The sequence below is a fragment of the Schistosoma haematobium genome, chromosome ZW (assembly GCF_000699445.3).
Source record: "Schistosoma haematobium chromosome ZW, whole genome shotgun sequence".
NCBI lineage: Eukaryota > Metazoa > Platyhelminthes > Trematoda > Strigeidida > Schistosomatidae > Schistosoma > Schistosoma haematobium.
Window position 1 is genome coordinate 48,990,547 of NC_067195.1, and position 25,030 is coordinate 49,015,576.

Consider the following 25,030-nt stretch of genomic DNA (forward strand, 5'->3'; position numbering starts at 1 on the left):
TTGCAAACTAATAGATTAGGAATAAATTAGGGAAAGTAAATCGTACAACAGTATCCAATGGATCAAATGAAAATTTGTGATAAAAGGAATGTAAACTTATACGATTTAGTTACTTAGCGATTGTACGATAAGAATACATATACAACAACAAGTTATAAATAACTCCTGGAAGTTACAACTCATTTATTCTTTGTTCGGACATAACGGTTTGGTTTACCGATATTTTCTGGGAAAGGCACTAAAAAAGCATTGTATTTCTAGCACCAATTTTCTGGTTTTAAAAATAAAAGTTCATCTAATTTTTTTGAGATAACTAGTAATTGATATTCACACATTAGTGAAAGAAAACCACGTTCTTAGTAATTCTATATTTCAAAAATAAAAGTCAGGAGTGTGCATATTAGATTCTGTATTAAAATAAACTATACAAATGTATGAGGTAGCAATGAACATATCGTGTCAATATATTACAATGTTGCTTCATTGATCCAACCTTTCTGCCACTGCCAAGTTTACTAAGAGATAACTAGCAATAGACTGAAATTTATCACGCAAAGTCCATACATCATCCAAGCGACCACGTGAAGGTAAATCCAGTTGAGATTGATCACATTTTGACCGATGTCTTATTGCAAGTTGTTTAAGCAAAGAGCGAAAATGTCGGGATGTAATACTTCTATTTACAACAGTAGCGTTATTTCGAATATTTACTGTAGTACAACCATTGTTCTCATTCAGAATAGATTTAAAATGTATTGCTAAATATTCACTTGTAACAGTATTCGAACTGCCAAGTGTTCGAATAAGTTCAGCACAAAGACGCTGCATTGAATGATTTAACACAGAATCAACTGATTCGGTACTAGATGAACTGTGTAAATGATTATGACGAATGATTTTACGCGAACGTATAAGACTTAAAAGTAACTCTGAACTAAATCTAACATGTAAATTAGCTGAATTTTCATTATAAGCTTTTTTAGTTGAACATTCAAAATCACTTGATGCTTGTAAAAGTTGAATCTAAAAATTAAAATAAATAAATTTTCTTGAAAATCGTATATATCAAAATCTATACAAATGTAAATAATCGAATATTCACTTCAGATTTCACGGTTGAATGATCTATGGATTACTGCAAACTTCCAACTTAAATCTGCTTCCCTAAATTTGTGTTTCTATGGAATTGAACCACTTCAACTGGGCAATACTAACGTATTATTGTGAATTTACTACAACATATTTATCTTAAAAAGTCACTTTTGGGGTATATTGTTTGTTTTGTTTTTTTTTTAAAAATCACTCTACAATTATTAAAATTTAGTTTAATTTTAAATCATTACTTTGTTATTTTAAACTTTTCGATACGATCTAGATCTGGTAGCCTAATACACGTCATTTATTAGGCATAATTCAAAATAAAACTAGGAAAAATCTTCCAAATATATATAAGCTTTCCACTATTATTGTCCTCGTTTAAACAGTGTAATTTGACATTCAGTTGAGATAGAATTGGAATATTAACGATACATTGAGACTGAACAATGTACAATTGAAGCATGGTAAACATTACTTTCTAAACATGTTTCGATTGATTAAGAAATCTGTAAACAGTCGATGAATTTATAAATCACTGTAAAATTTCACATATACGAATAGTCATATCAAATTGAAATGATTTAAAAATTTTCAATTGGATGTTTACTCAACTAAACCAACTGAAAAACATTCTTTTAGTTAAATTTCGCAACGTATTTTAATAAAAGTACAGTTAATTACATAATAGTATATTTTTATTGCATAACTATATATATCTACTCAATGTATCAGAATTTTCTATCATTATCGAAGTGTTTAGTTTGTTTAGTGGAATGAAAACATGAGTTAATAAAATTGACAATTTATCTATTACTGTGACCTAAATTGAAAAAGAAAACAATTTTTTTTAATTCTACACTAATTATTAGCCGCAAGTTATAAAACAATAAATAAAGAGAGAAGTTTAAATAACCTAGATTAAAGCGCCAATCTGAATTCTTAGTTTTTAATTATAAGAAACAAGAATAATTAAATGTATCAAATATTCACTACTGTGAACTTACATAACCACAATTAGTTGATTCATTTCGATTCCAAAGGAAACGATTTTTAGCTTGACCAAAAGGATAAAATACTAATCTACGTTGAGTTATTTCTGTAGTTTGAGAAAAAGATCTGATATTACTTTGCTGCCAACGCTTGACTTCTTCTTCTAAAGTAATAATAGCTTTATTCGCTAATCGATTCACGGCCAATTGGTCAAATGAAGAATCAATGTGATTTGGATTAGTCATTTCATCCAATAATTTATCATGATGTACTATTTGAGTTATTTGACGAAATATCGGTGAACTGCTTGCGGACATTTTTTGTGTGAATTTTAATGATTTATGGGAAGAAAGTGAATGGAAATCTTGATGATCTGTACATTTAATTTTCGAAGATTTTCCATTTTTTGCCTTTTCGACATCATCTAGTGGGTATAAAAGGAATATCATGAGACAGATAGTAAAGGCTTTTATAGTACAGTAAACAAGTTAGAACGTATTGAGGCAAACCGGTCAGCCAAGGACAATACACAGTCTGGTGCAAGTTCGCATAAGTCTATTTTACCACAAAGAGGTAAATCAGTTGATGGTTTTGTAAACATATCAATGAAGGTGACTGTAACATAGTCTCTGTCATTCTCCTATACTATGCTGGAAGAAAATGTACGATGAGAAATCAAAATTAACACTAGTTTATGAACTCTCTTATTGTTGATTGCTTCCTTCCTAATAGTTGCTTTTGAGGCAAATGAAATCACTGATGAGAGATCCAGGGTCTCCTTCCACGGTGTGGGCAGCCGGGAGGTGACACCAGCCCTCATACCCGTAACAGCACACGAGACCAAGTTGGTCACATTCAAATCCTTCCTACACCTCCTTATACCACTCTTATCTCCCCGACTAACCCTCCCCACGTCTCTTTATCACCTCGCACCGCTAGGGCAAACGATTCGAGTACGTGGAACGCCATTCCTGGTCTCCTGAAACCACGCTCTAAACTACACGTAGGAGCTTTTAACGTACGAACACTTTGCCAAATAGGACAGCAGGCTTCCTTAGCTAGGACTTTAGAATCCCGCGCCATCGATGTGTGCTGCGTCTTCGAAACGCGCATACAGGGTCCGAGTAACGTCATTCACTTGACCTCACCATGTTAAAATAAAGAACTGACTCGATTCACACTTCGTGTATCTGTAAACCCTGATTCTGCTTCCCGTGGCCTCGCCGGCGTAGGTATAGCATTGAGTCCTAGGGCAGAACTAGCTCTCTTAGATTGGATCCCAGTAGACAGTCGTTTGTGCGCTGTCCGACTAAACGGAACAATAAGGACCCGAAAAGATAGGGACACTCGTCGTTGCCTCTTCGTCGTCGCTGCCTATTCTCCCACTGACTGCAGCGCAGATGATGTAAAAGATGAGTTTTACAGAAAGCTCTCCGACCTTCTCCGAAAAGCTAGGCGCTCGGATGTAGTAATAATGGCCGGTGACTTTAATGCTCAAGTAGGTAAACTAAGCGATAGGGAAAGACACCTAGGTGGATCTTATAGCATCGTGGCTCAAAGAACAGATAATGGCGACCGTCTGTTGCAGCAATGTTCAGATAACCGCCTGTTCCTTGCAAATACTAACTTTAAGCATAAGGAAAAACATCTTTTAACATGGAGACCCCCTAATTTGTCCCAACGTTGGACCCAAATAGATCACATCGCTATCAGCCACCGATGGAGGGGCTCGATAGAAGACTGTCGCTCATTCTGGAGTACATGCTTAGATTCAGATCATGCTCCAGTGCAAGCACGTATTTGTCTGCGTCTTCCTGGGCGTAGGAAAGACGCTGCAAGGAAACCTTTTGGGGTCCTGTTTAATGATAGTCAAGCTAAGAGTATATTTCAGGAACAACTAGGAAAACAGTTAGGCAGCCATGTATGTGATGCCCACCCCGAGGCAGCATGGAATGATATCCGAAAAGCTGTGGAAACAGCAGTGATATCTGCTAGTAAGGTAAACCAGAAGGTTAGGGAGCAACACTGGATCTCAGCAGCATCTATCGCACTGATAGATGCTCGGAAACTCATTCCACCTGGCTCTGAACATAATGAAGAGCGGAGTCAGCTTAAGCGCAAGCTGACAAGAAGTCTACGCAATGATCGTGAACAGTGGTGGGTAGCGAAAGCAAGAGAGATGGAAAAGGCAACGGCAATAGGTAATAGCAGACAATTGTTCAGACTTGTTAAGGAAACCGGTTTTAGGTAGTGTAGGTCCGCCGACTCTTTACGAAACTGAAAAAGCCATAGGAAATCTGAAGCGACAGAGAGCAGCAGGCCCTGACAGATTTACTCCTGAGATTTTTAAGGATGGTGGTCCAGTATTAACAGTGAGATTGACTGAGGTCTTAGGTAGAATTTGGGAACTGGACGTAATCCCATCTGACTGGTCTCAATCACTGATTGTGCCAGTCTATAAGAAAGGACAAAAGTCCTCTTGTGACAATCACAGAGGAATCAGTTTGACAAATATAGTGTCTAAAATATTAGCTTCAATAATACTTCGACGCCTAACTAAAGCTCGTGAAGAGCAGACTAGAGAAAATCAGGCTGGTTTTCGACCTGGACGTGGTTGTATAGACCAGATATTCACACTACGTCAGGTTCTAGAACACAGACACACATTCAGACGCCCCACAATGGTAGTATTTCTCGACCTTAAGGCAGCATTCGACTCTGTTGATCGTGAGGTTCTATGGCAGTGTTTGTCACTGAAAGGAGTACCAAAGAAGTACATTAACCTTGTAAAGGCTCTCTACTCGAACACGACTGGTAGAGTGAGAGCTTATGGTGAACTGTCATCAGAATTGATTACCTCAAGTGGTGTTCGTCAGGGCTGTCCACTCTCCCCATTCTTGTTCAACTTTGTGGTCGACGTACTTTTAGAGATAACACTCTCCTCATCTGACTTTACAGGGGTTGAACTTCTACCAGGAGGTTCACTTGTTGACTTAGAATATGCTGATGACATAGTTTTATTTGGTGAAGACGCTGACAAAATGCAGAGTCTTCTGACCACTCTGAGCAACAATGCAAGCATGTTCGGCATGCGATTCTCCCCCTCGAAATGCAAAATGTTGCTTCAGGATTGGGTTGCATTGACACTCGAACTAATGATAGGGAGTGAAGTAATTGAGCGTGTCGATCGCCTCACTTATCTTGGAAGTCTCATCAGCCCTTGTGGTCTGGTGTGTGACGAAATCTCAGCACGGATACAGAAGGCTCGACTAGCTTTTGCCAACTTGCGTCATTTATGGCGTAGGCGAGATATCCGTCTATCAATCAAAGGACGGGTTTACTGCGCAGCAGTTCGTTCCGTCCTACTTTATGGCAGTGAAACATGGCCGGTAAGAGTAGAGGATATTCGTGGGTTACTAGTATTTGATCATAGGTGTCTTCGAAATATTGCTCGTATATCCTGGGACCATCGAGTAAGTAATGCAGTTGTTAGGAAACGGGTACTAGGTAAGGATGGCAAATCAATTGATGAAGTAGTGAAACTTCATTAGTTGAGATGGCTGGGACACGTGTTACGTATGCCCAACGACCGACTGCCTCGATGTGCGATGTTTTGTTGTATAGGAGTAGGTTGGAAGAAAGCTAGGGGCGGCGAGACCAAAACATGGCACAAGTCCATGAAGTCACTGACAAGTAGACTGAGTCATATTGGTAGATGTAGACTACCTGGTTGGGGACCGCGAGATGATAGCAACCGATGGTTAGAGATCCTGAATGACATGGCTCAAAATCGTTTGCAATGTTGCAGGTGCATCCACTCTTTGTGTTCTCCCAAATTTTGATCTCCTTATTCCTCCTTGTCTCTTTTTTCTCTTCTCAAATTTATTTCACTGTATTATACTCTTTAAATAACATCTCCAAACACTAATCTTCTCGATTACTGCTTATACTCTTATTACCTCTACCACTACGGGATTTGGATCGACCACTGCATCCCTGTGCTAATGTGGTGTGGCAACTCGAACTGATGTACGTACGTACGTACGAAGTTCTACGTTGTTACTGACTAACTGATCCCGGGTCTATTGACATTTATAGTATTGCAAATATCATACTAATCCATACCTTTTGTCCAAAGTCTTAGTCTTGATACCTGACCTTTATTTCTTTAGTTATTTACCACTTTTCACTTTACACTTTTTATTTTTCCTATATTTTTACCCCCAATTTTTATTTATTCATTTTATGTAAAATTATTGCTCAGTTTTAACTTGCCTTTTTTCTTGTATCAATTAACATACAACCTAATTTGTTAAAACAGAACAATAGCAATTCGTCCCTTCGATAAATTTACATAATCCAATGAAAAGACAAAATGTAATATATTAGTGCAATATACATTGCAAATAATTTGATTTCATGTTTCGTTGTTAAGACATTAATATACATATGAAAAATGGAAGTCAACTTGAAGGATAAGAAAAAACAAAGATAATGTGAAAACCATGTGAATCGCCATTCTGGATAATAAATTAATATAATCAGTGTAGGTTTAGTGTAACTGCAACACCGTCAATGTGTGGCCACACATGTGAGGAGGAGTCGTGATTTCCAAGTTAAGGCGTGTCTAAACATGTACCAAAATGGCCACAGGCAAAAATAAAATCGAATGGTTCAATAAGAGCAGATGATAAAAACACTCATCTTCCACTATCGCTAAACACATAGTTGAAACAGGTCTTAACTTTTTGGGTTGTTCCGGTGTGAACATTAATTCTGGGGTCCAGGTCCATCCAGCTGACGAAATGCGCGACTTGGATTATATCACTAGATCCTTTCCAACTCCGCTTAAAATACCCATCCTTCCTCCTGATAATTAGCAGTAACAGATTAGTAAGCTCCAGTGAAGTGGCTTTCAACTTGGTAACGGACAGAAAATGTGCTGCTAACTATACTGTTTTTGGCAGCGTTTCAGTAGCCTGAAGCATTAAAGAACCCTCTCAGAGAATTCGAAAGGCCAAATATTGGTATTTTACGGCTAGCGACTTTCATTTTCAGAAGAATAAAAAGCCATATAAAATTAGTATGCTAGAGAAACGGTCTCAGAGCGCTAATACATCATACAGTTCCGATATATTCCGTTTTTTTATTGCATTACAGAAAGACAGTTAAGTCGTAATAGTAAAAAAATAACGAAACGAGTAGGTTATTGTAACTGAGAGTAATGTGAATACTACTTTTTACAGATAGATTTACACAACATAAAGTGGAATAACAAACAAGAAAATTCAGAAAGCTTAAATAAATCATAGACACTGTATTATATTATTTTGATACTGTGTTCAATTATACGAAAAACGTCTCAACGGTGAAATTCTTACTATTGATACTAACATACAATATTTCCTATAACAATGTTAGTTATTTTAATTGACAGGGAATCATTTGCTAATATTTAAGGACTACAATAATTTTATAGATATCGGTAGAATAACCATTCAATTTTAGTTTTGATGAAACTTTCTTTTGTACTAATATTTTCATGAACAAGGACTAGTTACCTGTCTTATTACTGGGATTAGAATGATAAATCCAGAAAGCGCATGACATGACTGAAGTTTAATAACCATTGTGTCTAGACAAAATGTGGCCTATAAACTAAGGCACTTCATTTTACAGATTATTGTTGAAAAAACTCAAGGAAACGTGAAGTGCTAGTAATCAACATCTCAGAGCATATATTGTATGTCAACTTTCCAAATTTCTAACCTTGATTCACAGATAAGAAAAGAACACCTACCTTTATTTTTTCGAAATGACTCTTTACATTTCATTTCATTGGATTGGTGAAATTTCTGAATATTCTTTAGAGCTTCTTTTGCAACTCGACTTGCTTCATCACGCGTATCTTGATCTATCATTGATCGCTTCTCCTTAAAGGAAGAAACCGTAGAGTAGTCTTGCTTATTACTGGATAAGTAATTGCTACTGAAACAAGAACTGGCTAAGACATTTTGAATAAAGTTATCATCTTCAGAATTACTGCTTGTCGCTTTGGTTGGTTCAGCAAGTTGATTTCCAGATAAAGAGATATCCATGCCTTCACCAACATCATACCTGCACTGTTTTGCTACTAGCTTGATTCGTTTTCCATCCACCCGTGTCCCTTTGTTATCAGATTTACGTTTGCGATTTAAACTATATTTGTTTGAAGTCATTTCTTTAGACTGCTTAGTAACCGATTGAACTGAATTATCTTTGTTTGAACATTCCTCCGCTATACGACGGCTTATTTCTTTAGCAAGTTGACGAAGTTGTTCTGTACGCTTATTTTTTGCATCAGGATATAACAAAGTGTTTATAAAATTGTCATCCACAGAAACCTTTGATTCTTTTTCATCTTCATCCTCTTCCTTCTCATCATCATCAACATCACTACCACTACTAATCTCTGTATTCACGCGTGATGATTTGCTTTGCAATGGATTATCTTTCAGTTTTTTAGCAAGTATATCAAATCGATTCTCGGTTAATGAATTAGTCAGTGTATGACCCATACCTTCCGATTTCAAGTACAAAGCTGTTTCTGGGATTTGTATATCTGATTCATCTTCAAAAGTTAATAATTCTTGAAGGTCGTTTGTTTTAAAAAATCGCTGCTGACGTGGATTTTTTAGAATTCGATTAGTAAGAAATTGTTTGAATATTTGTCTATTTAAATCAATAAAATTAACGGAAAGAACCAACAACATTAAAAATAATTTGTAAATTTATTAATTAATTAGTCAAAACAAAACACAAAAAAACTAGATGAAATACCCAAACAGACTCAGATTACGAGTTAAGGGTGTATAAATGACAGACTATGATGAACGATTCATTTAATGTAGTAAAAACGTAGCCATTTTTGTGGAAAAAAACTATGACACAAAAAATATCGATTAGCATGACAATGAATATTTTCCAATAAACACAAAACCTAAAACGTATATATTAGTGTAGACAGAACCTGATGCATGGAAATTTCAACAATTTGAAGTCCTCACACTAAACACAACAGAATAAGAAACGATCAACAACAATTATAAGATAAGAAACTATAAGGAAGAGAAAGTGGAAAGAAGCTCACCCATATGATCCAAACCAATAACATGCCATTACATAGACTAATGCGGTAGACTTTCCAAGATTATTCATTTAAATCATACAATATGTAGCTATTACAATAAATTAGAGAGTCATGTTAGACAAATGAAAAATACGATACGACAAGCAGAGATGGATGCTGGCTAGCAGTGGAATCCAAGACGCGTGTTTCGGCCAATTCCCGACTCGTTAGCTGGATGTACCTGTTGGTGTCTATCAGGACTAAGTAGCTAAGTGGATAACGCGACGGCGTTTGAAGTGAACGGTACAAGTTTCGAGTCCTCGAGTAAACATCGACTCTGGGATGCAGGTACATTCAACTAACGAGTCCCGGATTCCACTGCTAGCAACTATCCCTCTCTACTTATAATGCTTGTGACTGAAGGCAATATCGAGGCAATCCGCACAGGATGCACATATGCCAATAAGAGGTTGGTCCAATCGCAGTCCTAAACATCAATGGGAAGGCTCAAATAATCAACACAAAAAATGAATCATGATACAAGCTTGAAGTGAATATGTAACTTTATCACATACTTTTAGACATCTCTGTCAACAGAAAATTTTACTGGATATTAATAGCACAACAGAGTATACTGTAAAGCATAATATGTTTTTAAATATAACAAGTAATCGGTTTTAACTTTTAATAATCGTAAAGTTGCAAAGCTATCGAAATAATTATATGGATCTTAAAGCTTTTCTGATAATGTTTAAAACTAATAACTATCCAGCTTTAAATATGTAGTTTTGTCTACTAAACCAAAAACAACATACACCTCTGCTATACAAGTACTGGGAATAGCCATAAGGTCGTAGCTGGACATAGTTGACAAGAAACATTGAACCCAGGTTTCATGCCGTTTGATACTCGTCAGCATGGTGCTCCCTGGAATATTAAATCCCATATCACCCAGCTTCACAGTAACAGATGTTACCACTGAGCTATGTATATAAAATTGATTGATTACTGGGTGGTGATCAATGTTACTTATGTCAGATCCTTCTTAATGTGTATTCTATCTTAAAGTTGCAATGTGACCACTAATCTATGCGACACAAAATCTCGTGCACCAAGTGGTTGGAGGTAGTATTGAGGGAACTGAAGCTATAACCAATGGGCTGTCCAATCCAAGCACAATCAAAAAAGATGATTCAACGTTAAACTTACGATGACAAACTTAAAATATTATTTTACATACTTCAACATAACAGTGTGATAGGACTTACCTATGATATATTTTTTCTTCAATAGTACCGCTTGTCAATAAACGATAAATAACAACATCTCTTGATTGTCCGATACGCCATGCTCTTTCACGAGCTTGTAGATCAGTAGTAGGATTCCAATCTGGGTCATAGATAAGTACTCGATTAGCTGAAGTTAAATTTACACCTAAACCGCCAACACGTGTAGTTAATAAAAATAGAAATATGTCTAACTGATCTGTTGTCCTATCTATTTTCTCACTATCCGATGTTGAACGATAATTGAAACGTCGAATAAGTTCATGACGTTGGCTAACAGGAGTTGTTCCATCCATTCTAAGATAAGAAAACTTCATCAACTGTACTAAACGTTCAAGTAATGTAAGCATCTGATCAAAAAACAAGGTATAGACGGGAAAATGTACTTTAGATGACTGATAAAAAGCATACTGAAAAATGAAACTTATGAATAGAAACAAAAACAAATCATCAATTATAAATGCCCTGAAAACGTATTGTATAGGGCAAATGTGAATTAAATCTACATTCCCAGCTTTTCCGAAAAATATACAAAGTGTAAGAAAATTATAGCTACAATTCATTCGGACTTTTGTAAGCAAGTATTATTGGATTGACAAACAATGGCTAACTAGAATGAAGGAATTTAGATGATTTTCAAGATTTAGAATAGGAGAAAAGGTTGCATAAATTTAACTTACAGTTTTTACTATGTTTATCGAAAAGAGACTCAGCAATACAAAGGGTACAGACGAACTGTTTATTAAATTGAATGAGACAACAACATCGATAAAAAAATGTCTGTCTATTTCAATCATGAATTCAATGTTACAATTTTTAGTAAAAATCCAGATCATATCTACCAATACACGAAAAAACCAAGAAAAATTGACTTGAAGCGTTAAGATTCCCTGTTAGAAACTCAGAATCACTTGGTTTGGTTGATTGAATTTTCAAGCCAAATAGAGACTGTTGATGTTATTGTTTAATATTTAGGGTGACTGAATAGAGAATTTGTAGAAACTTATATGAACATATAGCATTCAATAATCATCAATTAAACGGATTATGTATGTTTTTATCAACAAACTGTGTTGATATTCAGTAAACATTTTCAATTTGCTGGTTGTCAAACGCTAAAACTGACAGATGAACTAAATGTAATGTGATTCAAAGGCGATTATTCTACATCTGCCAAGAATTTATTCAAATTCAAGTAAATTGAACAGAATAATCTAATATACAAGAGACCAGACTATTCTCATATTCATTAGATGATAAGTAACACTTCAGTAAAAACAATACGGATAAGTTTGATCCCAAATGACGTGCTATTTATTTCAAATTTATTGATTACTTTAGGCAGAGATTGATAGTGGCTATTAATAAAATGCAGGACCCGCGTTTCGTTCTATTTGGGACCAGTCAGCTGGATAATTATTGTTTAATACAGATGAATATCATATTAAATGTATGCTGTAGTCAAGTTTACTTTTTAAAAAAAAACCAACTTACACGACGACTTTGTGAAAACAGTAGAACTTTATGTCCTTGATCATACCAGTTTTTAAGAAGTGAAGCAACAACTAACATTTTACTAGATCTACGTGGGCAACCAAATCTTGACCATGAATAAGATAAGCATACATTTTCAATACCTTGTTTATCAGACTCAAACTCTTCATTTAGAAAACAACTATCTCTTGGACCACCTGTAGCTAAATCTGGATGATTGCATAAATTTCTTAATAATATTAAAGAAGGAAAAATCTAAAAATGAAAAAGTAAAAAATAAACGTATATTACAGATTAAATATAAAAAAGATTGGTTCAGAGAAAAGTTCTCTTTCCGGCAAATTCATTTTCAAAGCAGTACAATAGCAAATATACATACCTATTTTTTTCAAAATGATAATAATTACAATAATAGTGATAATGAAATTCTGCTAAACGTGGTAACAGTGAAGTAGAATAAATAAGAGCATAAAAATGTTATTTTAACTAAAGAAATTAATAATAATTTTAATTCACTTTTGTATTTGTTGCTTGAATCTTCCGATTGATGTTTAGGACTGCAATAGGATGATTCAAACAAACAATACAAAATGAATTTACACTTCACCCCATTGCAAAAACTAGTGGCTATCAGGATTATGTACCTAAGTGGATAACGCGAAGGCGTTTGGAGCGAACGGTACGGGTTTCGAGCTCTGGAGTGAACATCAACTCTGAAATGCAGGTACGTCCAGTAGACGAATCCCAAATAAGGTGAAACGCGCGGGAAGCACCACTTCCCTGAAGATTGTGTATATGTCCTGAATTGATGAGTGGTCGCTAAGATGTCACCTAAGGCCAAGGTATCCTGAAGATCATTTTTGATCGTTTAGTATAGTAATGTATTTGAAGGGTTACTATGTCTGAAATAGATTCATCTTAAGTAAGCAGTGGTACGATCGCGGAAATATTTACAAATTCGAAGTTCCCTGCATTTTCTGCCTATATTCCTTAGCAAGTCGTTATCATATCAAACATTCAAGTTGATCATCTGCGTTTTATTACATCACATTACATTAGGTATTACTGAGGTATTTGGCACGATGAACCATTGAATATTGATGGTGATATTTCTGGGCGATTACATTTAACCGGATAGAGACAGGTGTGAAAACTGAACATTGCAAAGTTGTGCAATGACTGAATAGTTACAATCCTTAAAACCGTATAAAAAATATGACGAGAACGAAAATACATTCTTAAGAATAAGAATAACCAGGCTGGTTAATAATGTTTAATTGTCAGAATTTTGAAAGTGGGTTGAACAACTACGATTACATTTAAGTTGTTTTCTAAGGGTTTCAATCAGTTAGTCATCTACAACGTAGGACCAGGCACATAAATGCATCGGTCCAAGTTGCCATACTTTGTTAGTACAACAAGATGAATACCAAATCCATAGAAGTAGTTACTTCAATTGTAGTAATGTATATATAAAAGATTGCATATAAAAGAGGAAGAAAGGTATAAAGTAATTGGAATCTCATAGTTTAAGGTGTATACACCTACGCCATTGTGATCGATTCTGAGCCATGTCACGCAGAATCTCCAACCACTGGTTACGATAGTCGCGCGGACCCCAACCAAGTAGTCTGAATCTACCAACACGTCTAAGGGTTTCCAATCATATAATTAAAAGTATCCAAGTGACTGCTTTCTCTTTCTTTAAACTAATCGGTCAGTAACCTAATGCATCAAATATATTTTAATCTAATCCTCTAAAGTCTTTTTTCCAATCCACTTCCACTTCACATCATAGTACACATCAGTGTTGGTGATCGATAAACATGTTTAACAAGCTCATTATCCATCTCAGTATATACTAAGTCTACAACGTAATCGACCAATTTATTTTAATTTCAAATAGCCGCCCTATCGGCATTCCTTTAAAGATAACATCCTATTTTTGGAGAGTAGCATATAAGTACCGATAACCTGCTTTTGAATAACGCAGAAACTCCTAAAATACAGTAAATATCCAAGTTCCTAAACCTTTAAAAACCAACACCAGAAAAAACCGAGCCAACAACAAAAAACAAAATATATGTAAAAAATCTAAAACAACACAACGAAATTAATAAATCTATATACTTTTTTAATAATTTATTTTTTTAAAAATATAATGATTACTGATAGCAACACTAAAGTTAGTAGCTTACATTGCCTTTTCCATTTAGTAAATCTTGACATACTTGAGACTCTAAGTATTCTCGATAGAGTTTTCGCTGATAATCAGTTAGTCGGCAAAACAAAACCTGAACAGAAGAAAAAGATTGACTGAGTGAAAAAAGGTTGTGGGAAATTTTAAAAGTGATTTAAGTATGCGATCATTAGTGGAATTTAGGACATACATATGATAACAGAGGCTACACAAATGGAACAACAATACCATAAAATTATTTCCATCATAACCTACCATCAGTTAAATAACTTTCGACAATTTAGTTGGATCAAAACAGTTGTTGATGAAGAATTTTTTAACAAGTATTAATTGATCATATAAAATAACTAGTCTTTAAATCTTTGGTGATAATTATACAAAAGTCACACTAGATCTATGGATTCTGATAAGTATTAATGTTTATAACCGGAATTATACATGAGGTATGTAGTATTCAACAATAAAATAAATCAGCAACTCGTTAAAGTTTCATGCACCAGGATGTAAACTACGACAATTGATTTAGAGCTAATTGTACTGAACGTTTGTTTGAATCTTGTTAAGCGGAACAGATTTGATATTAACTAGTAGGTTGCTGGTTGAAATTGGAGTGATTAGTCCTACTAATCATAACTCATCTTCGAGTAATTAACTGAACAAAAGTTAAAAACTCGTTTCAAGATTATGAACATATACCGAAAATAGTCTGATCGATATCAGTCCTGAACATCAATCGGAAAGTCTAAACAACCAATATATATAAGGATTAAAATTAAAATTCACTCCACTGCAAAAGCCAGGGGCTATCTGAACTCAATAGCTAAGTGAATAACACGACGGCGTTTGAAGCAGAAGGTACTGGGTTGGAGTAACCATCAACTTTGAGATGCAGGTATATAAAGGTGACTAGTCCTAAATGGAATGAAACGCGCGTCCTGGATTACATTGTTAGCCATTATTGATCTCTGCTTATTCTAAATTCTTTCTTCACAAAATCTACACCTTTCAGGAGTCGAAAGTCCCGTGACCATAATTTTCATATCATAACTAATTCCCGGGAACGAACAAAACTTAGGTTATTAAATGTGAACTTGTATGTATCGGTGTAACAAATGAAAAAATTGGGAAAGTGACTAGTCAATACCCAATATGGCAATATTTAGAACTTACTTGTTCTGATTTAGCTGGCAGTTGAATTTGTACATCAGCTTTAAGTCTTCGAATGAGATAGGGTTTTAAAAGATCTCGTAAAGTACATGCACATTGATAAGCTGTTTCAACCTTTACAGATTAAACAAGAAATAACACTAAAAGAAAGCGTTCAAAAGGATATTGTGAACATTGTTTAATGAGACGTGCGGTTACCTCAGACCTATAAAGGAAAACTAAATATATTATAAAACAGATTATTACGCACTTAGTTTGAATAAAACGAATGAATCTCAGTAACTGTTGAAATTTTATATCAAATAATCCAGTTATCAGGAACAATAAACTCAATTAACATAGGATGCTTACCTGAAGTGGTGAAGCGGTAGCATAACCTCCCTGAGTAATTGGTATAGAAAATTGTTGCATAAATTCTGGCAAAGGTCCTAATCGTCCAGGACACACAAAATCAAAAAGTGACCATAATTCACGTAGATTATTTTGAATTGGACTACCAGAGAGAATCAAACGATGAGGAGTGGAAAACTAAAAATTTATGGGATTTGTATCAGTTGTTTTTGGAGGATGTAAGAACAATATACTTACATGTTTAACAGCTAATGTAGCCTCAGCTTCTGGATTTTTTATTTTATGCCCTTCATCCAGTATAACATACGACCAATTTCGAGATGTTAGCATATCACGATAAGTCACTAGAGTTGAATACGTGGTTAGAAGAACACTTCCTGGATTATTAGTTATCATTTGTATAAGTTTATTCTAAAATGAAAATATAAACGATAACATAAATCCAGATTGATAAACATAGCTTTAAAATAGTCATTTGAATATGATAAATCATTCATACGAAAACACAAGTTCATGCAATCCGCCATGAGCCACAACTCTGTTGTGTGAAGATTAGTAATACAATCGGAATGTTGCAAGATTTTAAACTGCCATTAAGTGATTAAAAGTTAAGTGCTTTACCCATTAAGTAATTGTTGTACAACTTGGTTGTTAAGAAAGCATAAGAGTTATTCACTCAAATTAGGACATACAATTAGTGGTAACTTTACAAGTTGATTTCTCTATTTTTTTGTGATGTTACGTACGATAATCATACACAATGTTATGTTAACCAATGTACTTTGAAAACTATTATATTTAGCTATCCTTTACCACCCCTATCTCAGAGAATTTAATGCCAATCAAAATATCCATTCAAATGTTTTGAAACCACGTTAAACCGTTCAGTATACCTACGTATTCTTAAAGTGTCGGTTATCTATATTTAAGTATGAATACGCTACAGAGATCACTTTACTTTTCCATAACTGTAGTTTTGATAAACACATTTTTGGACAATTCTTCGTTTATCTCACTTTCCCTTTCAATACTTCGTATTATGTGGGGTAATTAGATAATTACATCTGTTAACGAGTAATATTTCTCGTTCCATGGCTTTTGAAACCATTTTTTATCACTTAATGATTTTAAACACAACTCTAGCAGGATTTAATTATTTTGAATCGACTCCCGGTTACGAATTTAAGCACGACCGTAAGGTTACGAAATTGGGATCATAAAAAATAACTTTTAATATTTAGGGTTTGAGTACTTTAAACTTTAAGCTAAAAACGAGTGCAGTGTAAAATATACAAAAGTGTATAAGGTAGTATATAAATTGAATATACTTTTTATTTCGAGGTTTTACCACATACAAATTATATTAAGTTACATTGAGTTCACTTACTGGCTTTCCATAGCCGGATCCAGTCGAATGCAATATGGCCACACGAATCGGAGGCCACCATGAATGGAGTTCTGACATCCACTGGTTTAATACTGTAGCTGGACAAACAATTAAGGTCGGACCTAATCCTAAAAATCTTTATATTATGGTAAAAGATGAAAAAAGTAACCCGATTAAAATACCCTGTAAAAAATATCCAACTTATAATCATTGTACAATGAAGACTAATATATTTATTTTTCAATATTCTTACTTATTTATTTTGGATTATTAAATCACAACCATATAATATCATATGTCCTACTAACTCACCATATACTTATTTGGATAATGATCTGGAGACAATATATTTTTATTTTCAATGAACACGATGAAAACACTTATTTTGTCAATCAGACGGTGGATAGCATTAACTACTTACAACTGTTCTGTTTTTGAATTTCCACAAAAGTTTTCTTATTTTTGTGAATTAAATTGACATTATAAGGGAGGTATACTACTCATCTTAACAAAATGATATCTAAGTGGAATTTACTCAAGGTTGTTCATACCTCTCTTAAGAGCTTATAAACTAACAGTGGACGGACGATGGATTACTGATTAAAGAACTCAACTCAACTGAAACACTTACATCAGTACGAGCAGTAGATTAATATTACCAAGTCTTACACAACTAACGTCTGGATAGAAAGCGATTGCATGAACCTATTGCTTAATACACTATTGCTTAATAAATGAGTTAATGATATGCATCAACAGTGTACAATTTTTTGTGAGTCAAAAAAGAAAATGGAATTATGTAAAACCTTTTCAAATCATTATTGTATTCTTACTGAAGATCATTTGTAATAAATAGTGAAATATGTCATTGATAAATTTGAATTAAACATCAAAGTGTGCTATTTCATGAGTCGATCCTTTTATGTTACAGAATATGTATAAAAATATAACCTGTAATTGCCGAATTGTTAGTGTCGTAATGATTATAGCAGTTAACTTCTGTTCTTCAGATACACCTACAGTGATCCATAGGTGAAAAACGAATTTAGTAAAGACTGAATAAACTAAGAAAAGAATACCAGAACTAAGGTTATATAAATATTGCTATAGTAGGCAAAAAATACTCCACACTGAGTACACTGATGTACATGATAAGTCTGAAAGAAATTAAAAGCTCACGATAATATTTCTAAAATTCATATTGCTTAATATTGTATTGATAAGTTCATACACAATAACATGAAAACACATATTTCCATCGAGAAAATTAAGTAATATGATCTATACAGTTGATATAGGTAAAATATGTTACCACTGGAGATGCAATATTACCTAAAGTCCATAAACAGTAAGACAAGAATGATGAGGTTTAGGAATTTTCCGGTAACAACACAACCAATAAGTGTATTACCTTCTAAGGAGAATAATGTAATTTGACTGGAAAACTATATTCAGTTTTCTCCCCTACAAAATACCAGAAAATTTCACACGCTACAGATGTATGAAAGCTGAACAAGTATTATTGGAGAAGAAAAGAAAATCCTTTTATTTACATAAATGTTTTCATTTTTAGACGCTCATTTCACCGTAACTGATACTTTACATTATCGACAGTGTTTTATGGAAATTTATTCAGTGAAATTAAAACTGACCATATAAAAGATTCTCTTCAAGTTCTACAACCATATATATATATATATATATATATATATATCAACAAGTCATCTGTTTTTGTCTATTATTCGCATAACCTGTTCAGGTGCGTTTATGAAAAGTTCACGACCTTTCACCGTACAGGCTAAAAGAAGGTACAATCAGAGACATCGTCGTGGCTGGCGATATGCAATGAAAAGAATGAACATTATTCAGATATCGATCCCTGGACTGCTAACGTCTAACTAGCTATCACTCAATATTTATTGTCAGGATCATTTAGGAAATAAGAAAAGAAAACTTGTTGAAATACATTGCGCTGAGAATTCTGTATTGTACCAAAAATATGATATTGAATAAAGCCATCAATAATAACAATAATAATAATGATAATAATAATAATAGGTATATAATCGTAGAACATGAAGGGAATTTATCGAAAAAACATATTCTCCATCCATATATCTATGTTTTAATATGATGAGAATCTTTTTAGCGAATATAAAAGATTTAGAGAAAAAAGTAGTCGACCAATTATCTAATTAGAAACTCGAATGTTATAGCCACGATATTCTTCTTATATACACATAGAACACATCTGTATAGAACCTATAAAACTTACAATCATATATAAAGATGTAGGTAATTATTTTATAAATTCAAATCAGTAATAAAGTATTGTTTTATATAATCAGCATTAACTTATACATTTTGTGTAAGGAAGCTGCTAATAATACTATTCATTTGCATAAGCTGAAATATTTATGGCACAGTTTGAACTTTCAACTTAATAATTGAAAAGTGTTTCAACCAATAAACCACCATTCCACAAGATATTATATTTGAAATAATTTCAGAGATTGAAATTTAAATAATTCCAACGTTTCATCTAACAAACTTGTCTGGACTTCTTCAGTATAATAACCAAAATCTTTGATAATTTTGACTATGATTATTGCCCTAAAGAAGTCCAGACAAATCTGTTAGACGAAACGTTGGAGTTATTTCAATTTCAGTTTCCGAGATTATTTCAAATATAATTTTCACATATAGTGTCTTCTACATACGCGGCACCCAATTTCTGTCAAACAATTCGTTCTAATATTGACGAACATTCGTATACACCATTTCACAAGTTTGTGTTAAAAATAGAGTATGATGGTCATAGATTTCATGGTTGGAAAAAGTTTATATTATGCTTGAGTTGTACTATTAACATGTAAAGTTATTCATTTTTGCATTGGTTGTTTGAATCTTTCCACTAATTCCAAGTGATCAGTCTACTTTTGGCATATGTGCATCCTGTGTGTATTGCCCCGATATGACCAGTAGATCAAAATAGAATGGAACACGTGTCCTGTATTTCACTGCTAGCCATTATCCATCTCAGCTCATGTACAGTATTTGTTTTTGGTCAATACACATACTATCATCGAATAGATTAGTGAAAAAAGAAAGGACAAATACACTGAAAATCGACTAGTAGGAACTCACTTACTCTTGCTGACATTCCGAAGTTAGATTACGAGTAGATAGATATAAACGATATGATCTATCTTCTATGTTCGAATAATGCAATCCAGCTAGTAAGGCAATAATCTTGAAAATAATGAAAATTAGTCAAGATTAATCTAATTCAAGTTCACCCTGAATAAAATATCAACTTCGTTATAAATTAAGCAAATATCAATGTCGGTAAAAATCATACTGCTCTACTAATATTACCATTTCGCACTAGAATCACATATCAACCCATAATGAATTTTATGTCAAAAGTAAAACAGATTATATAGTGATTCAGACCTTTAAACAGAAAAAAATGGATAGTATTCAATAAAATATTGTTAATAGTTGTTAATGAACGCACTTAAGATTTGAACATGGGATTGAATTCTGTCCAGTGATTAATATATACCATAAAATTTGTATGCAAGTAAAAAATCCTTAATAAATGAAACCATAGCGCACATTTTGATGTTTTAATTTCTTAATCTAATTAATCGAATATCAAATGCTGGGTAGCAGATTCAAATCTACTGAATTAAATTCAGCGACATCAATATAGTAGTATTTAACTTCTATATAATAAATTTCGGTTATTATTAAGTGAACCTATACGTAACTTGTCACTAAATAATACCTATAAAAACTGTAACGACCAAAAGAGATAAATAGACAAAACCACCAAAGCAAACAATGAGAAATAATTTGTACACTAAATTCAGAAGCTAACCTGTATGGTTTTTCCCAAACCCATCTCATCTCCAATAATACCACCATATCCTTTTTGATGAAGATCCCATAACCATTTGACACCTTTTTGTTGATAATCAAATAATCGACACCAAATAGAACCCGGGACACAAAATCCACCATCTAGTTTTTCATCAGAAGGATTACTAGAAGGTACCTAAAATGAATTCATCTTTTTCTTAAGAAATTCGAGAACAATAGTAAGACGTACATTATAGTAAATCTTATTACAGTTATGCATTAGTTAAAATGAAAACTAGTTCAACGGAAAAAAAGAACAGAGATATTGGTATTTGTAGAAGTAAACAACAAAAACGTTCAGTTCCAGACATATAGGCTTTTTACTTGACTTCAAACCATACTGTTTGTTTGGAGGATAGTGTATTAAGACCTAGTTCCTTAAATCAAAATACATGGGGTGAGCTTTGGCCCTATGACCCAACAGTTAAGAGACCAATGTTGTAATATATTATCTAACTCTCCACATAAGTTATCAATGGTTCCAAGTATGCATCATCATTTGAAGGGAGGAATACACTCACATAAATAAGAAAAAATGACAGTACTACAAGTTCAAACAAATCCACCCAAATTGAAATAAGCTATACTAAACCGCATAGAAATATCTGAAAGCTAAAAAGTTGATAACTATAACAGCTTCCAAATTGACTATCATAACAAATTCGTAATTCAAATACAACACCGAAATGAATAGATATAGAAAAAGCGTGGGACCACTTATACGACCATGATATTAATGACTTGTTATCGTACATAAACAGCAAATGGATACTTATTACACAAAATCCCACAAACAAAAACATTTTAACAGTCTCATGAAACCAATTACTCATAATCACTATGACATTATTAATAATAAAATTAAAATTAATAATAATAATAACAGTAATCCAGACATAGAATTTTAGGACTATCATCAAACAATGCTTTTCACCTTCAAAAGAATACAAACCTTAGTCACAGGAACACAAGCTACTATCTCAGGATCTATAAAACACTTCTAATTACAACTTTCACTTCAGATTATCAGTAAAATATAACTACTCGACATTCTTGAATTAGAGTAATCCTATTTCAAATATAACCAATAATCATTAGTAAACATTACGTGGGGGAAATTCTCCCATTGTACAGTAACTTCTCGAAGAACAAAAAATCTTAGAACATTCACTACCCATTTAGTAATTAATTACATAACTGACTGATGGTCTGGTAACATAATAAAAACATCATGAGGTAAAATGTACTCATTAAAAATGTATACAAAAAATACTAACCTCATGTTCTCTAGCTAATTGCTCCTCTAATAATTCAGTACGTCTTTGACGTCTCAATCGTTCCTGAAACGCATTTATATCAGCATCATCATTATGCTTAGATTTAGACAGCTTTTTCAGTTCCACAGCATTGTTTTCACAACGTTTTACTTTATATAACTTTGTACTGAGGTGTTTTATAGGAGAATTAAAGTCATCTGTGGACAGTGGTTTCACAATATTCACACTTAGCAAATCTTCATCTGGTTCTAGTATTAAATTACGAAAGTAAAACGAGTAACTCTAAATGACGAAGATTAGTAGCGCATAAAACGATACAACAACTACAAAAACAAAATAATCCGATTTCAAAAACTAGTCTTGCAATTTGGTAGTAGAGAAATGTATCATTCTAAGCAGATCGGTGTTAAAAAAAGTCTAATCTACAAGTACATTTAAATATCCAACCAAAAAGTAATATGTACTACCAAAGTGAAGTTATTCACTAGACTACTATTAGTAATTATAGCGAACCCTTACAATCTAACTTTCAAGTATCTGTCATTTGCACTGTAAACTCTTATGACCGTATAATATTAAATTTCACAGCAAAAAGAGCCATTTTGACAGAATTCTACTCGATAGTTGTCTATTCAGTGTTCTATAGAAGGGAACCCAAAGAATTCAGGAAAATACGAATATACACGTTGCCTTTTTTGTTGTCTTTATGTACGGAGTGTAAAACACTGAATTTCCTCTTCTGAAATACAAGTCGCCACCATGTATTTACTATGATAGGGAAATTTAAGTCAGAGATACTATTCTAGGCAGAAAAAATACAACTGATTTGAACACTTCAACGTAAAGATAAGTTGTTTTTTCTCCATTGAAAAGAATCACATGTAATGTGGACAAATTACCATAACTATAAATTCAAAATAATCAAAATGAACATGCATTGACTACATGTCTTGGTATATATTCGTATTTTGTAGTGTAAGATGCAGTTACTCGAAGAGCGTGCGATTACTTTTCAATGACAAAAACTTGAATAAAATACTCACTTGAAACGTTGTCATCTGAAATAAAGTTGGCCTTCTCTAAAGAAGACAGTTTATTCAACAGAGCGGATTTTCTAGATATTAAAGTGTCAATAAGCTTCATCTACAAAAAACAATAAACACTTTACGGGGAGTGAATCTTGCCTTTGTTTCTATCTCCAACTCTAAAGAACGTATTTTCCTATTTTCCAAACTGCTATTAGACACTTCAGTAGACACCTGACTGAGCAGTGTATCAAGTGATAGTTCCATTTTTTTCAGTTCATGTTGAGAAGACCTGTGAAATGAGAGATAAACAATATTAGCATACATTATATCATCGTCTAGAGTAGAAAGTCTTTCCCTTGTCACACTGATCTGAAGACTGTTATTTCTCTTGAAAGTATTTTTAGCTTGCTCAATAACACCTTCATGGAAAAATAAAACAAGAATATGAACATACTTGTTTCAAATTCTAAGTGATCATATGCGACGATACGTTGAATTGAATTCACATCTTGATTTTCAGCTTTTTTTATTACATCCTTATTAATTGAGAATTTCATAGGATTATTCATACACTTTTTTGAGTTACTAGTTGATGAGCTGGGGTACGGATCTAAAGTACCCATTATCAAGGATCTAGTAAAATATAAAGTAGATGTAAAATAAAACCGAACATCGACAGTATTACAAAATGAACAAAACCACTAGTATTTGCAATGAGTCAATGTTAAATGAGAAAATACTATAAATTTTAGTCTTTTGAGATATTAGATGCTAAATGTAACTATTTATCTAATTAACAAATGATAACGAAGGCGATAAGAGGCATATGTTAGATGCCCTCTGATATATTATAAACATCTAGACCGAAATAGATTTAGAAAATCTGAGCACGTGACCCAACGATTATAACATTGAATTTTACGAACGACTATTAATTTACTAGAAAAATATTTAGTCAATAAATAGAACAGATAGTTGTCTAGGAAATTGACAAATGGGATGGAACTTTTTGTTTCGAATATTTCTTAGTAGAGTTTGCGGCTTTTAAATGCTGTTCGAAACCGTTCACCTATTCTCTGTATATCAATACTACTGTCTTAGTAGCAGATCCCAATCTCCGAAGTTTGGGGAAACCTCCAAAGTCAAACAACCTTCACCAAAGTTCGGAGAAATTTTTGGGGAAATCCCCAAAGCCAAATGACCGTCACCAAGGTTAAAAGGAAATTTTGGGAAAATACTGGGGTTTTGGTGTCAATTCTCCAAAATTTTCTATGGCGGCTTTCCCAAATTTTTGTCGAAATTAAGACACCATTGTATAATGATATCAGAAAAGTCACTTTATACGCTTAACACAAAAACAATGTAATCACATCAAAACTTTATGCATTCATCTACGGCCGTTTAGTGAAAATCAACATAGATCCTAACTCAAACGTGCGTTTATCCAACTCGCCATACCACATTAGCACAAAGGGATAAGACTAATAAGGCGAGTAATAAAAGAGTTGAGGCAATGTATCAGTGACGATAATGAAAGACTGAACACCTTTATATAAAGATGTATTGCTTCTGTGTACATAAAGTAATTTGATAAGTTGAGGACTTATTTTTACAGAAAAATGATAACTTAGGGCCAAATATAGGATATCGACCTGATTTCTTTCATATAAAATAGATCTGACGACTTAGCCCTATGCCTCCCCGTGTAACAACCCAA

At 33.6% G+C, this 25,030-nt stretch overlaps 1 protein-coding gene across 1 annotated transcript; it reads right to left on the reverse strand.

Annotated features, from left to right (window-relative positions):
* Nucleotides 1-480: 480 nt before the first annotated feature.
* On the reverse strand, nt 481-25,030 carry ERCC6 (DNA excision repair protein ERCC-6; the record flags this gene model as incomplete). Its single annotated transcript, XM_035734228.2, has 18 exons — nt 481-1,023; nt 2,103-2,512; nt 7,889-8,799; nt 10,465-10,832; nt 11,977-12,231; nt 14,175-14,270; nt 15,347-15,457; nt 15,695-15,871; nt 15,932-16,105; nt 17,082-17,217; nt 20,233-20,333; nt 20,968-21,144; nt 22,286-22,533; nt 23,329-23,428; nt 23,470-23,602; nt 23,636-23,732; nt 23,768-23,946; nt 24,966-25,030. Coding segments are annotated over 18 exons (4,281 nt in total), but the record flags the coding sequence as incomplete, so codon positions are not given.